Below are 15,927 nucleotides of genomic sequence, written 5' to 3'. Positions count from 1 at the left end.
AGGGAGTCATTTCAGTTGGACTTTTTCTGCCAACAGTTTAAAAATCAAATGCTGTTAATTTAGATTTAGGAGAGGCATGATAAAAAGCTGCCAATACATGCCTTGAAGGCTCTTCAAAAAGAAATGGTTGTCGTCTTTCCAGATAGCTGAGAAGAGCTGCCTGTTCTGCTGTGTTAGATATTTAAGTCTTCGGCTTGAATAGGAAACCAGAACATTTAAAATTGAATGTGTGGCCAACTATGTTCTGGGATTTTAATTTTTCCCATTAAGTGAAGTACATTATTCGCTTTACTTTGAGATATTAGGCAGAAACGCCTCTTGGACATATCTGTAATAGTTGAATGTGAATTATTTTATAGAACTTTCTGGTTTCAGAAATTCTTATTATTAAGCTGTTTTCAAGATTATGTTGAAGTATCTCCTGTTATGATGACATTGCTTTTGAAATAGGAGGAGGTTGCAGGTATTCATCCATCCAGTATTCATGGGCTTTCATTCCTAAAAAGTAAAAGGGAATGTGAAAACAGCCCACTGTTGTTCATATTTTTCTTTACATTGAAGGGGAGCTTCATTTAAAGTGCATAATATAATGCTATTCTGATTTAACAAGCAGGTGTTTCCACTTCATTAAAAGCAAGGCTATTGTCCTTGTTGAATTTTTGCTTTTCACTGATTTTTCTATTAGCTTATTGTGCTGCCAGATTTACTTTCTTCATTTATCTTGTGCTGCCATCCATAATGCCGTTGCCTTGGTAGAATATATTTCTTTAAAATGTTCTGCTTTTCCTGGCTACATACAGTGTTACTTACAGTAATCTAAACAACTGCTAGGCAGACTTCAGATTATACTGCCTCCGTTACAGCAGCACCTCTTGTCTGGTTTTCTTAAGCATCACACTTCAAAAATTTTTCTGTGAGAAGTATTAGCCTCATTTCACTTAAGGGGAAATTGAGGCAAGAAAGATAGTGTTTTGGCAAAGGCACACTGTAAGTCAGCAGCAGATCTGAGAATACAACCAGAACTCCTGACTCCTAATCCAATGCTTTAGATGTGACAGTTCTCTCTCAAATAATAAAGCGAGTGCAGCACATTCATACGCTAAATCAAGTTAATAAAAATTCAGGCTATTTTCTGTAAGAAACAGAACTTTCTTCCTACTTCAAGTACACTCCTGTGCATAAAATCTGCAATTACAATATTGCTTGTGTTTAAATTTGGAGAAAAAAAAAAAAGAGAGAGAAAGGGAGAGAATGTCAAGTTGTCTACTTGTTTGTCAATAAATGGTTCTGGGAGAGGAGAACGCAACACTCTTTCGAAAAACTGTACTCACTGACATGTAATCTAATTTAATTTTCCTTTTAGGTGATAACGGATTTGGAAGAGCAGCTGAACCAGCTCAGTGAAGACAACGCAGAACTGAACAATCAGAACTTCTTCCTGTCCAAACAACTTGATGAGGCTTCAGGGGCCAATGATGAAGTTGTCCAGTTGCGAAGTGAGGTCGACCATCTCCGTCGAGAGATAACCGAGAGAGAGATGCAGCTCACCAGTCAGAAACAAGTAAGGCTTCATATATCTTGATCACAATTTCTTCAAGCTGGTTAGGAAATCTCCCGAAAAGGCTAAAAATTCTTTTGTATCTCTAAATTCTCTTAAATTTCTTTTAAACCTGGAATGAATATATGAATATTCATTCCTTTTAAGAATGAATATGCTTCCAGGGGCAATTTGACCATTTTATCATTTATGCCTTCTTTCCCAGAGCAATTGAATGGATTGAAATTTTTAGTGTTTTCCTTTGTATTTTAATGCGATAGTGTTTAGAAATTTTGCACTCTGAAGGTATTACCACTTAGAATTATTCATTTTAGTTTTGTGACCCTGGCAATTCTGAAATCTTCGTAATGAGGTAGAATTGACATTAAAAGCAATCACAAGTGAATATATGGAAGCCCTGAAATAAATGAGTTGTGATTTACGGGCTTATGTTTGCTGCCAATTTGCATGTACTGTAATTGAAATGGTAAGACTGAAGCTTAAAGTGCATGCTTGATGTGGGATGTGAGAATTGATAGGAGGATTTATTTTTAGACTATGGAGGCCTTGAAGACAACATGTACAATGCTGGAAGAGCAAGTAATGGACTTGGAGGCCCTGAATGATGAACTCTTGGAGAAAGAACGTCAGTGGGAAGCATGGAGAAGTGTTCTAGGGGATGAGAAGTCCCAGTTTGAATGTCGTGTCAGAGAGTTGCAGAGGATGCTGGATACTGAGAAACAGAGCAGGTCGTCTTCTCTCCCACTCCCTGCCTTTTATTAACTTGTACGAAAAAACTCTGTAGAATGTAGTATAAAAATTATATTTAGAATAGGATATGGGAGTTGGAACTAAATATAAATTCTTCTGAAGTAGTTCTAAAAGTGGTATATTAGTTAATAGATGTTCACCAGTGATACGGTTCCTTTAGTTTCTTTGCACATGAGTGTTTCAGCAGAGAATGGTTTTTATCATTGTAATTTATAAAATGACTTGATTTCTTATCTTCTACTTGATTATACAGAAAACTAGTCCTTGCTCCCGTTACTCTGGGGTCTTGCAGTTTCCAGGCTCTAGTTCTAGCAGGGGCAGAAACAGGGTTATGTAATATAAAAGTGTTGCAGCAAACAGTCTGGCTTTTATAAAGTAACATCCTGAATTTGAGGCGAACCTCTGAAAGAGTTACTGATGCCATTGCGTGCTACAAAGAAGACAAGCCCCGAAGAAAGTTAGGTAACGTTATTTTCCATTTTAATACAGAGTGCGAGCAGATCAGCGTATTACTGAATCTCGCCAGGTGGTAGAACTAGCTGTCAAAGAACACAAGGCAGAGATTCTAGCTCTCCAGCAAGCTCTAAAGGAACAAAAACTCAAAGCTGAAAGCCTTTCTGACAAGGTCAGTACTTTTCAACCCTAAGCTTTCATAATTAACAGAGATGTTTTCCTTTTCTAGAGATGTTACTTGCAGAAATGCAATCTTGAGCAGAATTTTCTAGGGGCTAGAGCAAACTAAAAAAGACTTGAGGCCATAGAATAGAATTCTATCTTCAAGTCAAAGACTTCATTTTTCCTACTGAGTAAGACTAAAGAAAAAAGCAGCTCATGATGTCTGGAGTGTGCAATGAAATCTTTCAGTAACTTGATTTGCCATTTGAGCAATGGCATGCCAAATTGTTTCTTTCTATGTTTTTTCCATTACAGTAAGTAGAGAATAATTGAATCATTTTTCTTGTGCGTGTGCTTTGTGAAGTTGAATTTTGAGGTTATTGAACTTTGTTAGTGTTCTATGGTGTTCTGACCGTCTGTTCCACCTGCCTAGCTCAATGACCTGGAGAAGAAGCATGCTATGTTGGAGATGAATGCACGCAGTTTACAACAGAAGCTTGAGACAGAAAGGGAACTCAAGCAGAGGCTTCTGGAGGAGGTAACCTTGGAAACTTAGGTTATAACTTCAGAAGAAGGTTCCACATCTGAAACCAAAACGTTGCGTGAATAGTTTAATTATGAACAAAAAATTCAGTGTTACAAATCCTTCCTTCTTCTATATAACTCTGGAGAATTAATACAGATTTCTTTTTGGTTAACTTTTTATTAAAGCTTAACAAAATGGGTGTTTATGTCAGTGAAAAGTGAACTGCTTCTCAAGGGAAACTGAGCTGGGAGCCAAGAGTGACAAGCAAGGCAGGCAGGGACAGGGACCTTGCAGCCAGTGGGCACAGTCCCACAGTATCTGAACAAAAGAAGAGCAAGGCAGGTCTGGTGACAGTAATCAGGTTCTGCCAGTGGCCCAGTGATCATCAGAGAAGCTTGCAGTGACAAGACAAGTCCTAGTCTGCAACGCAAGCTCAGGATCAGCAAAGTCCGTGGCTTGGCACAGCATGTCTACAACAGTTCTGGCCAGAGCTTAAAGGCAGCTCTGGAGCCAACAGGCAGAGAGAGTGTGTGTGGGGGGGGAGGCCCCAGATGAGGCTTTTCACACCTCTTTCTCATAATTTAGCTGTGCTCGCAGAAGTCCGATCCAAGGTTACGCAGCTGCACCATATCAGTGAGACTTTGAATGCAGGCAGCCAAACTTGGGTAGTGGGGGAAGAGACTATGGAGGAGGATTATGGGAGAAGGATGGTTACAGACTGGTTAGGGCCTGCTGGTGTACTCAGAGTGCTGACAAGTTATCCCAGAGGTGACCGCTCCGTTGTGCGTCACAGAAAAGTGTTCTGCCTGATTTGGTAATACGTAAACGTTAGTGGTTTTCAGGGACTTTCTCATCAAGATAGTATGAAGTCTCAAGGTATTAGGAGTAATTTATCATGTGCTCTTTGCTGCTGTTAGTTGGAGACAAAGATATAAACAATTAGAATTAATTTTCCTCATCACATATGACTGCTAAAGAGGCAGGAGTTTATCCTGGTTTATAGGAAAGGTCTCTTTTACTGGGAAGTATTGAGATGGCTTTTGGTGAATGTACAGAAGGCTTCAGAAACTGGCATCCAGAAATTGTTTGGGTATCTCTGTGCAGTCTAACAATTACAATTGTGCGGTCTACAATGGAAATGCTACAGAAAGCAAATTACTTGGACGTGTTGTTGAAAAAGATGGTCTTGCTATGAATTAATGTAAATGTACAACATAGAAATATTTTTTTTAGTTGCAATGCATTCTGAAGAGAAGGAGTTTTGAGTTCTGCAGCGATACTTAATAAGGAGTGATAGCACATAGTAGCTTTTGTTTAAAAAAGAAAACAAACACTGTCCTTTGTTTTCCTGTTAACAGCAGGCAAAGCTGCAACAGCAAATGGATCTGCAAAAGAATCACATCTTCCGCCTTACTCAAGGTCTGCAAGAGGCTCTAGATCGAGCAGATCTTCTGAAGACTGAAAGAAGTGACCTGGAATATCAGCTGGAAAACATTCAGGTGAGGATGAGTAAAAAGTGGGCAGGACTCTGTGGTCCCCTTTTAATGTGAGGTTTGGAGATCTGACCTACTATTTCTGTGTGACATTTCCTTATACTTTTTTTGTTTTGTTCAGTTCTGTTCTGCCATTGAGTTGATCTATTTGTTTCTATTACTAAGATGAAATTTCTTGTGTATCTGTGTGTGCTTCACAGGTTCTCTATTCCCATGAAAAAGTGAAAATGGAGGGCACTATTTCTCAGCAAACCAAACTCATTGATTTCCTGCAGGCAAAGATGGATCAACCAGCAAAAAAGAAAAAGGTGGGTGAAAAAGGTTTGAGAGGCATGGAGGAAATGCCTCATGGCTTTGTGATTTAGTTATGTGCTGTGTATTCAAAATATTCTGTTTTATCTTTCTTTATGTTTAACACAAATGTGTCCCCATTTAAGAACATTCTGAGTCACTGAACACAAGCTTTCCTGGGCAGAATGTCTTCCTTGTGGCCTCCCCAGTATTTTGTCATTCCTTCGATAGTTAGGTTACAACCCAGTAGCTACACCGCAATGAGGCTGTAGGCATACAGAGTTTTAAACATGCAATTATTTTTAAAATGGTAAGTATATACGTGTGTATGAACACACTGCGTATCTAGAGTGGTTGTCTTGTAGTTGCAGCATAGGATTGATTAGTCAGGAGATATGGCTTGTGTCACATCTCTGTCATAAGCCGTTCTGTCATTTTGTATTAAGTAACTTAAATTAATTTTAACCACATATTTTGAGATCCTCTGTTTAGATGCTTTCAGAAACTCAAGGTGTGAGTACTGAACAGGTAATGTATGTCCCTCTTTAAATTAATACATATCACAACATTTTCTTTCCAGTGCCAATTTGAACTAAAAATCCATCCTTACATGTATCAGAATTACCATTAGGCCCTCTGGCCGGACTGCCGCTAGCTAGTTTCACTTTGCCTAGATTAAGCCATCTCTTACTAGGAGTTAGGAGTTGTCTGTGTGTTTCTGTTGCTAGGGCCTGTTTAGTCGGCGGAAAGAGGACCCTTCTTTACCCACACAGGTTCCCCTGCAATACAATGAGCTGAAAGTGGCACTGGAGAAGGAGAAGGCTCGTTCTGCTGAGCTGGAGGAGGCTCTACAGAAAACACGCATTGAACTCAGATCTGCTCGTGAAGAAGGTAGGGGTTAACAGAAAAGGTGAATCTGGAGGAGACGCACATTTTTGGTCTGAAAACATGTCTTAAACTGTGGCTACTGTAACAATAACATATGTTATTTAATTCTTATCTACTGCTGTGAAGATGCAGTAAGGCTGCACATTTTTCTGCGGGTTGTAACCATTGAATGGTTACACAGAACCACTGCTATTAACTAGTGCTTCATATCTGTTATGTTAATGAGATGTATTTATCTCATCCATAGCTGCTCATCGGAAAATATCAGACCACCCTCATCCATCCACTCCAGCCACAGCCAGGCAGCAGATCATCATGTCTGCTATTGTCCGCTCACCAGAGCATCAGCCTACTCCAATCAGTCTGCTAGCTCCACCCTCCAGTCGCAGGAAGGAATCTTCTACACCAGAGGGTAGGTTCTTGGTGGCTATGAGCTTTTTTGTTCCTATTTGGAATATTTCAATGTTATCTCTCTCTCTCTCTCTCTCTCTCTCTCTCTCTCTCTCTCTTTTTCTTTTTTTTTTTTTTTTTTTTTTTTTTTTAGGCAGGTATATTTGGTGGCATGCAAGTATATCTGCAGGTATTCTGAGATATAGCCAGCATATCTGGAAGTTGATGTGAGGAAAACTGGGACTTTGTTTCTATGAGAACATGGTATTAATTTCAAGAACAAATATTGCCATGATAGGAGTATTAAATGATAAATTTTGGGTTAAAATTCTCTATTTGTTTTATGTAATTTATTTCTGAGCACTTCAGCAAAAAAAAAACATTCGTAGTATGAATTGTTTTGAAACATATGTTTTTCCTCAGGAATATGTTTTCTGTAACTACCCTGTCAAAAGGTTTTATGGATAATTCCTTAGCAATTAACATTCTTCCTCGTCTAAGCTGCAGAGTTGTTCTGCTGAGCAGAAAAATTATATTAAGGTTTTTACTAAAGGAAAAAGGCTTCTGGCAGGCATAAAGGGAAGATATTAGGTCAAAGGAGATGCTGGTTTCCTATTGACTATAAAAAGAGGATACCCTTGCATACCTTGAAAATCTAGGGAAGAGAGTCATCAGAAAAGGTGGAAGGATTGAGGGCTTTGCTCATTTATTCTTAGAGAATTAATATTAGGGAGTGAGTGTTGAACCCAGAGACTCTGACCTAGAGCCAAGGGCCTTTAGCTGGGGATGATAAAAACCAAATACACAAACTGACACTTTTCCCAGAAGGGTCAAGCAGAGTCGGTAACTCTGCAGTCCAGCTATCAGAGGTAGTTGGGGCACAATGTGCTTGCCTTAAGGATGGGTAAGATCAGTATTGGAAGATGTCCTCAGTGGCAGATAATGGGCAAGGAAGAGAATCATATTCATTAGTAGAAGAACATGCCTTGAAGGATAAACTTTGTTCATTAACAATCAAAATTACAGAATAGATTTGCTAGCAGGGATTTTAGGTATGCTTTAAGGCATGCTGGCACTGATGGTCAGTATGAACACTATGTGAAGGCCTGCTGTCGTCATCAATAAACAATATAGTTGCAAAAGGGTTTGTTAGCAATGAGCGAAGTTAGGAGATTAGTTTAGCTCACTGTAAGAACTGAAGCTAACTTCAGACTTCAAATTTGGTTGGATTGATTGGCATAATCTTGCTACACCAGGTATTAGCCACTTCAGTCCTACAGTCTGTTCTGAAGTGACGTTCTGTTGCATCTGTATAAGGTGGTTACTGAAGTGGTAATGTAGCTTAAGATTTGCAGAATGCAAAGGAAAATAGACAGTGCCTATGTTCAGCAGGTCTTAGAAAGGTTTGCAGTTGTTTTTTGTTATGTTGGCTTTAAAATGCCAAAATCTACTATAATTTTCATCACTGTCACAGCATCCTGATAATAATTTTTTGTCCCTTCCAGAGTACAGCCGGCGCCTGAAAGAGCGAATGCATCATAATATCCCACATCGTTTTAACGTGGGGCTAAATATGAGAGCAACAAAATGTGCAGTGTGTCTGGATACTGTGCACTTCGGACGGCAGGCATCTAAATGTCTTGGTAAGAGCAGAGGACATGCATGAACAAAGTGTAACTGGATAGTAGAATGGAAAAGCATCAGACATAGAACAGATTTTTTGGTGAAGAGGGTTAACTTTTATATTCTAACAATTTTCAGCATGTTTCTGGGCTTAGTTGAAAGACCTATTTGAAAAGGCTGGTGACCAACTCACTTTCTCAGCAAGAGCCTGGTTATTTTATGCATGTTGCTTTGCTACAAGCAGCTAGAAGTTGAGACGGAGTGTGACAACCAGGAACTCCTCACCAAGGAAAGTACGTTGTCTTCAGGACCAGTGTTGTCTATCAGAACTGGAAAAATCAATCTAAATTCTTTCCAACTACATGAGACTATTTGATAGAATAGTCTGCAACATCAGACCTTTATCATCCAGTTCTTTCTCTTCCTGCAGATGTAAGTTGAAAAGGACCGGTTATGAAGGCTTTGCAGCTTGTTGGTGGAAACATTCTACATTAGAAAACATCTGATGGTTTAGAGTGGAAAGAGATTCTTGGAAAAGTGGGGGCTGGTGACAGTTAGAAGTTGAGGCAACAGGGTCTTGGGTTTTTTGTGCTTTTTGGCAGAATTTTTTCTCTGTCTTTTTGTCAGAATGCCAGGTGATGTGTCACCCAAAATGCTCAACTTGCTTGCCAGCTACTTGCGGACTGCCAGCAGAATATGCCACACACTTCTCTGAAGCATTCTGCCGGGATAAAATGAATTCTCCTGGTCTGCAACTGAAGGAGCCAAGCAGCAGTCTACGTCTTGAAGGGTGGATGAAAGTGCCAAGGTATAAGCATAAATCTTGGTGCCATATCAGGTGCTGGAACATGCGGAACAGTTCTGTATATTATCCTGGCTCTTACGATGCAATAATTGGTACCTGTCCATTACAATTTCTTATATTACCACTGAAATATATCTTTCTAGGATTTCCGTGCTTGTTTTGTTCAGAATCTGAGTAGAAAATCTAACATGTTTTTGTGCTTATTTTCCTCAGGAATAATAAACGTGGGCAACAGGGCTGGGACAGGAAATATATTGTCCTAGAAGGAACCAAAGTGCTCATTTATGATGCAGAAGCAAGAGAAGGTAACTTAGCACTTCTAGGAAACTTTTAAACTTCAGATATTGTTTGCTGAATGGAGAGGCTGAAAGAGTGTTACTCTTTGCTGTGCCTGTATCTAATTTAGCTAAGGTTTTTGTAGTAAGGCAAAGTTGTATTTTTTTTTTTTTTTTATTTCCCTCATGGTTTTATTAGCTGGAATGTCATCGTAATCCAGCTGCGAAACAACCATTGTGTCATCTTGCCATCAGTTATTTTCTCACTATTTACTTGTTTGTTCTTATTCTTTCTCTCTCTGTCTCGCCATTCTCCCTCAAGCTGGACAGAGGCCTCTAGAAGAATTTGAGCTCTGCCTTCCTGATGGTGATGTAACTGTTCATGGAGCTGTAGGAGCAACTGAACTTTCCAATACAGCAAAGACAGGTGAGAATCAATGAGATCAAATGGATTTCAGCTGGCTTGACATCAGTTTGGAGCTAGTTTGGCAGAACAGAACTTTCTCCCTTTAACTTTCGTTCTGTAATTGTACAATTTTGAGGTTACCTCTATTTGAATTAGGTGAATAGATCAGACATTTAGATTTAGTTATACATAGATGGTTGCTTCTGTCATGATAGCTGAACTGTGAATAAGATATTCATCAAGCCAAATGGAAGTAAATTTTAGTGGTTTGTAAGTGCTTGGTTCATTTAAATTTCCTCTTTCTATGTTCTCTATCAAGTGTGAAGTTTCATAATTCATGTCAGCGTTGTGCTCTAACCAGAAAGTTATTAACTTAGAAATGTTGTGGGGTGTATAGAATCCTTTACTATGAAAAATGTTGATGCTTTGTTTTGTATGTATTATGTAGAACCAATGAAAAGATTATGTATGTCTTGACTTTAACATTAAAGGATACAGACTGTTAAAAACGAAGTTTTCCATAACCAATTTTTACAAATTTTTCTGAAAAGCATGCTTGAACAGTATAGGGAAAATTTTAGTCAAGTGCATGTTTTTGTAGTTTTTCACAGTGATATTTCTTTCTCTTCTGAATAAAAGGCAAGAAATTATATTTATTTAGTAGAGACAGCATTATATGCGTGGTTTGGATACTTCTAGCTATATATTGAGCTTTAAGTAGCTAGCCTGTGCATTACCTGTAAAGGAGAAACCTATATATAAATTGCCATGGTAACACATCATGATAAATACAACATTCTCTCCAATGAAGCTGAAAGGTGTTAATTTAAGTCCACTGACAATATTACAGAAACTAATCTAAGTCTTATTCTATCTATATAACATCTCAGATGTGCCATATATCCTAAAATTGGAGTCTCATCCACACACCACTTGCTGGCCTGGTAGAACACTCTACCTATTAGCACCCAGTTTCCCTGACAAACAGCGCTGGGTCACAGCACTGGAATCAATAGTGGCAGGTGGGAGAGTTTCCAGAGAAAAAGCTGAGGCCGATGCTGTGAGTATAAAAGTTTTATTTAATAATAAAATATTCTGGGAGGGAGCAGAGTTATGAAAATTAATTTTTCGGTATTTGACATTCTGAGGTTTAACTAAAGGTAAGTTAATATTTCTCCATTAAGATATACAATATAAGTACCAAGAACTGTAGTTCATTGTGAGACTGCTGCTTTACTTTACAATACCCTCCCTCCCTTAGACTTGAAGAGTATCTTAAGAGCACCCAAAACTTCTTATCTCTGTAAGTCCAGCAAATAGAGAAGGAAGAAAGCAGTTAGGACATGGTTTTTATAATGTACCATACGGAATGAGCAAACCTTAAAAGAAAGAATGAAACAAAGAAAAGGCTTTCTCTTCTGCCATTCATTAGTGGCATTTGGGGTTTTTTGAGGGGAGGTGTTTTTATTTTTAGTCTTATTACTGAAAGGAATAAGAGATATTAAATTGGAGTAATTTTGGCTTTGGATAGCTTTTTTTCATCATCATTGTGCTGATAACTCTCTATTTTCTGATGAAGGGAGATTTTGCTTTATGGCACTGCATATTAAAATGTTAGCTCCAGAAGCAGTAAATATCTGCTAGCAGGAAAGCATCTCTTCTCTTGTACTAACATTTCTTTTGTCTCTGAGAATATGCCTGTTCCCACAAACACTTGGTTTTTTTTTTTATTCTTCCCATGGGAAGTTGTCACTGCTCTACTGCAGGAGATTGAGAGACACGGAAGGACTAGGGGCTACAATAGCTTCTGTCTGACTGTATTTTGGGTAGATAAACATTCGCTAATTCTCAAGAACAAGAAATCTGTGCCAGGCTTGTCTCCTGTCTTAAATGATGAGCTTAAATTGCTAAAATGCTAATACATTGTTCATTGCTAATTACAACTAGGCAGGACAATTTTAGCTCCAATACTTGGCTAAGATTGACCCAGTAGTTCTGTTAGATTAGGAGCTAAGGGAAAAGCTAGATAACATTTTATCAGTGCTGAATATTGTCTAAGAAATAGAAAACATGATAAAGATTAACTTAACATGGAAAAATTGTTTTGTAATTTGCAGAAATTGCTTGGAAACTCCCTACTAAAGCTAGAGGGTGAAGACCGTTTGGACATAAATTGCACGATGCCCTTCAGTGACCAGGTAATGATAATGTTCAGTTGGACCTTACTGAGTATTGGATATTCCATTCATAGAAATTATATCTTCACAGCAATATGTGTAATTATATCCTTGGTTGTTGGATTTCTTTTTACTCTTCACAGGTAAACTCTATCAGCCAAGCCTGTTCATGGACATTCCTTGTTCTCCTCATGTAGTGCTATTTTTTGTCATTGTAGGTAGTACTGGTGGGGGCAGAGGAAGGTCTGTATGCCCTGAACGTGCTGAAGAATTCCTTAACGCACATCCCAGGGATGGGTGCTGTCTTCCAAATTTACCTCATCAAGGATCTGGAGAAGCTACTCATGATAGCAGGTAGGGGGCTATGTGTTACCATTTGTCTTTGCGGTAACATTGTAATCACTCTGTACTGCCAGAATGAAACTCCCAGCCATACAGTGTGCCAAAGGGTTAGGTTTTCCTGTAGTTTTGTTACAGAATTTTTTTTTTAAATCAGTGTATCATCAGGAATCAATTTCTGTGGTTAACAGAGTATTGTTTGAGATTTTCATATAAATGAATATGTGAATGGAAGCTCAGTTATACCATCATATTTGAAAGAATGTGACGACTTAATTTCCAAAGCTGAGGCAGGGAGGAACAGAAACAAAACACTTCCAGCTTAGATCTGTAAAGAGTTTAGTCCAAAATAAGCGTCCATGTTTCCTGTGTGAGCTTAGTACTCACGATGTCACTGAAGTTAAGCCACAGTTGTCTGTTTCTTTGTTTTCTCATATCTGGCTTTTGTAGACATATGTGTAGGGCAGTAATACTTAAAAGCTAGGCTAAGTTCAGAGGAAATCAGGTAGCACTTCTGAGCCATTTGGGACTCCAGAAAGAGCAAGAGCAGCTTGCTCCTCCTTCCTCTGCTATGCAGCAGGTTGCCAAGAGAGAACCTGTGGAGCAGCTGTAGTAAAGAAGGAGCAGAAGCTGCTTGGAGTGCTCATCTCCTAATGGAGTTACTGTGGGGTTGCACAGAAAGTGATGAAGGCAGGAGAAGGATTTGTGACTCTGTCTTATAGCAAATGGTCCTACGAAAACAGTTCAATTAAAAAATTGTTGAGCTGGTCAGTGAGCACATCTCTTCCTGATCACCACATACAATTTTTCTTAACGCAGTTACCGTTTGAGGACCACAATGTGATGGCTGTGGCCTAGCGCCAACAACTCTCAACCTATAATGTGCAAAAGACTAATGCATGTAGCAAAATGAGGACTGCTTTCACTATTTGTTTAAGATTCCCTTATGAAAGCAACACCAACTATAATCTCTCCGTTGGCATGATTTTCTGGAGTTTTCCTTCCTATTTTGGTATGTGCTTGCTAAACACTAGGGCATATCTTCATCTGAAAGCCCTAGTTATCTGGTACCTATATGACGTTTGTAGGGAATGAAAAACAAACTGTGTCTCTTGATCTGTTGTTTTGGAATTTTTTTCCCCTTGTATAAGTCTAAGATGTCCATTCCTTTTCTTCTTTATTACCCTAAAGCAAAAAAAAAAAAATTACAAAAAGAAATTTTTTACAACAAAATTTGGAAAAGATATGTTATTGAATCTCTAGGCGTATGAGAAAAATCAGTCTTGGCCTGTAATGCTGTTCATTGGGGCCCTTCTTGGAAATCCACTGCAAGTTATGTTGGCACAGAGAGGCTAAAGCACCTTGCACTTTAAGAAGCCCTGAAGGGTAAAAGAAAGCCTTCTAGCTAATTTTCAGTAGTGTCCTAATGAGGCCACTCTCAATGATGTTCTACTAGACCTTAGCAACACTAATAATCCATGAAGACAATGGTGGTTCTCCCAGTGGATTTACTGCCTGTTGTGTGGTTGTTTTTGGTAAGTTTTCTGTTTCACTTTTAATAGAATAATATGGAATGAATTCTACATGCATCATCTTCTGTGACTGTTACCACAGTAACAGTCTGTAATGAGAAGCTGCTGCTTAGGTAACAGACTTTTGTAGAGAATAAGGAAGTTCTCCCTTGACAAAATGTAGCCGTTTTTGTCTCCAGGAGAAGAAAGGGCTCTGTGTCTTGTTGATGTAAAGAAAGTGAAGCAGTCTCTAGCCCAGTCTCACCTCCCAGCCCAGCCTGATGTCTCACCAAATGTCTTTGAGGCTGTCAAAGGATGTCACCTTTTTGCCGCTGGCAAGGTAGGATATGGTTTCTTCTTGCCTCATACCCCCCCTTTACCCTGTACTGAGTTTAATATAAATCAAATCAGCATCTTTATTTCATTAGCAACAAATTCAAGATATGTATTCTTGCCTTGAATCTTTCTTTTCAAATAACAAGAGTATGGTGGGGAGAAGAGAGACTGAGGTGGAGTGGAGGAGCTACTACAAATATGAATAAATTCAGTCAGGACGACATGATGGTATATCCTAAACTATTACATAATAAGAAACATAGCGCAGTGTGGTATAATTGCCTCCTCACAGTTGATTTCAGTTTTTCGATTTATAATTAGTAAATTCCGTCCACTATTTGTTCTTGAATGTTGTGTAACAGTTTCCATGGTAGCAACTTTGCTTTATGCATTGGTATCAATTGATAACATTTGATATTTATGCTAATTCCCAGTTTTAATACGGAACATTCAACCGCAGCAAAAATTCTCATTAAGAATTGCTTCTGCAGATTACTTGGATCGATAACAAACTGAACATTGTTCAGTTCAAAGTAACGTTTAAGATCACAGTTTGAGAGGTTAAAATTAGGCCTAACCTGTGTGAATTTGTTACCACTTTTAATGAAACATTTTCTGTGGAAAAGCTTCTAATCTTTTAATAGGTTGTTTCAAGTATACAAGAAATCACAGAAGCAGTTCATGTTCTTTTGAGAACGTGAAGAGGCTGTTCGTTATTTCACTAATTTGCAATTACTACCCTATTAAAAATGTACTTGCTCATCTCTGCAAACATTTCTCTGAGGTGAGAGGTACTTGGAATTGTTTCATGTGCGCAGCATTAGAATTTACCCTGTGTTACTCTCCTGAACTATTCTTGTGATCTTCCTCATAGGTTGAGAATGGTCTCTGTATCTGCGCAGCCATGCCCAATAAAGTGGTTATTCTGCGATATAATGAGAACTTAAGCAAGTACTGTATCAGAAAGGTAAGCATAGTAATTCCCTTCAGTAGCTAAGGGTAACACACATTGCACTAAGGCTTTGCTTTGCTTTGCTTGGGAGCAACATCTTAAACCTTTTTGCATGCATAAAAACATTGTTTGCCAGCTAAAATGACAGCAAATTGCAACGTGCACTGTCTACAATTGGAGTAGGCAGCAGTTTCCTGTAACGACAGTTGGCATATATGGAGAGAGGCAGAACAGAATTGTGAATTTTGAGATACTGGGCTCAGCTTTAATCATAAATCATAGACTTGCTTTTTTTTACCAAAAACAGGCTGCTTTCTTAGTTACTCAGCAGCAGTGTTTCCTCACCTCTGTTGTTTTTGGGCAAATCCACCACAAATGACTTCTCTCTTCTTTGTGTTTATAGAAGCAATGGGTATCTTAATTTTTTTTTAGTGTTCCAGTGAACATCAAAAGGTATTTGGTATATCCCCATCATAGGACAAGTTAGCTAGCTGTGTTGCCAATGCTAGCCCTGGTATATGCATACTTGTGTGTGTGTGTGTGTGTGTGTGTATGTATGTATGTATATACACATACATATATATGTATGTATTTTCCTGGGCAGCGGACAAGACAGTAAGATTTGGATCTCGTGTGCCTGTGTATATACCTCCTGTGCATGTAACCCCATTTACCTGCAACACCAGTACTGTACTAGTACTAGTACTTGTACAGCTTCATTCTGCTATGCAAGGACATAAAAAGCAGGATGGCTGCAGCTCTTCACACAGCAAATTGTAGGCAGATAATACTCCAAGCAGCTGACCCAGTATTCCTCTCAGAGACAAGTCCAGTGAATATCATGAATAAATTTTATATGCCCTGACACATCCATAAACAAAATATTAGGAATGCCTCCTCAGAACAGAGGGCTTAAACACTCCCCGTCTTTAAAAGGGCCAGTACCCAGAAACTCTTCCTCTCTGATTTACAAAGTAAGGGATGTTCAGGAC

General features: G+C 38.7%; 1 protein-coding gene across 14 annotated transcripts in view; it reads left to right on the top strand.

The window, feature by feature from the left end:
* Positions 1-15,927, top strand: part of CIT (citron rho-interacting serine/threonine kinase) — a 76,174-nt gene that overhangs the window by 51,726 nt on the left and 8,521 nt on the right. For 9 of the 14 annotated variants that reach the window (XM_068911442.1, XM_068911445.1, XM_068911443.1 and 6 more), the window contains 17 exons: positions 1,364-1,561; positions 2,093-2,286; positions 2,798-2,933; positions 3,357-3,461; positions 4,808-4,948; positions 5,143-5,250; positions 5,962-6,124; positions 6,369-6,533; positions 8,017-8,154; positions 8,762-8,942; positions 9,153-9,244; positions 9,537-9,641; positions 10,511-10,680; positions 11,738-11,818; positions 12,016-12,151; positions 13,848-13,987; positions 14,858-14,950. In XM_068911442.1, the coding sequence (XP_068767543.1) occupies positions 1,364-1,561; positions 2,093-2,286; positions 2,798-2,933; positions 3,357-3,461; positions 4,808-4,948; positions 5,143-5,250; positions 5,962-6,124; positions 6,369-6,533; positions 8,017-8,154; positions 8,762-8,942; positions 9,153-9,244; positions 9,537-9,641; positions 10,511-10,680; positions 11,738-11,818; positions 12,016-12,151; positions 13,848-13,987; positions 14,858-14,950 (2,346 nt within the window). The remainder of the gene's footprint in view (positions 1-1,363; positions 1,562-2,092; positions 2,287-2,797; positions 2,934-3,356; positions 3,462-4,807; positions 4,949-5,142; positions 5,251-5,961; positions 6,125-6,368; positions 6,534-8,016; positions 8,155-8,761; positions 8,943-9,152; positions 9,245-9,536; positions 9,642-10,510; positions 10,681-11,737; positions 11,819-12,015; positions 12,152-13,847; positions 13,988-14,857; positions 14,951-15,927) is intronic. The other 5 variants (XM_068911446.1, XM_068911453.1, XM_068911444.1 and 2 more) reach the window with 1 other exon arrangement.

The sequence above is a fragment of the Struthio camelus genome, chromosome 17 (assembly GCF_040807025.1).
Source record: "Struthio camelus isolate bStrCam1 chromosome 17, bStrCam1.hap1, whole genome shotgun sequence".
In the NCBI taxonomy this organism is placed as follows: Eukaryota; Metazoa; Chordata; class Aves; order Struthioniformes; family Struthionidae; genus Struthio; species Struthio camelus.
This window is presented reverse-complemented; position numbering and strand designations above follow the sequence as displayed.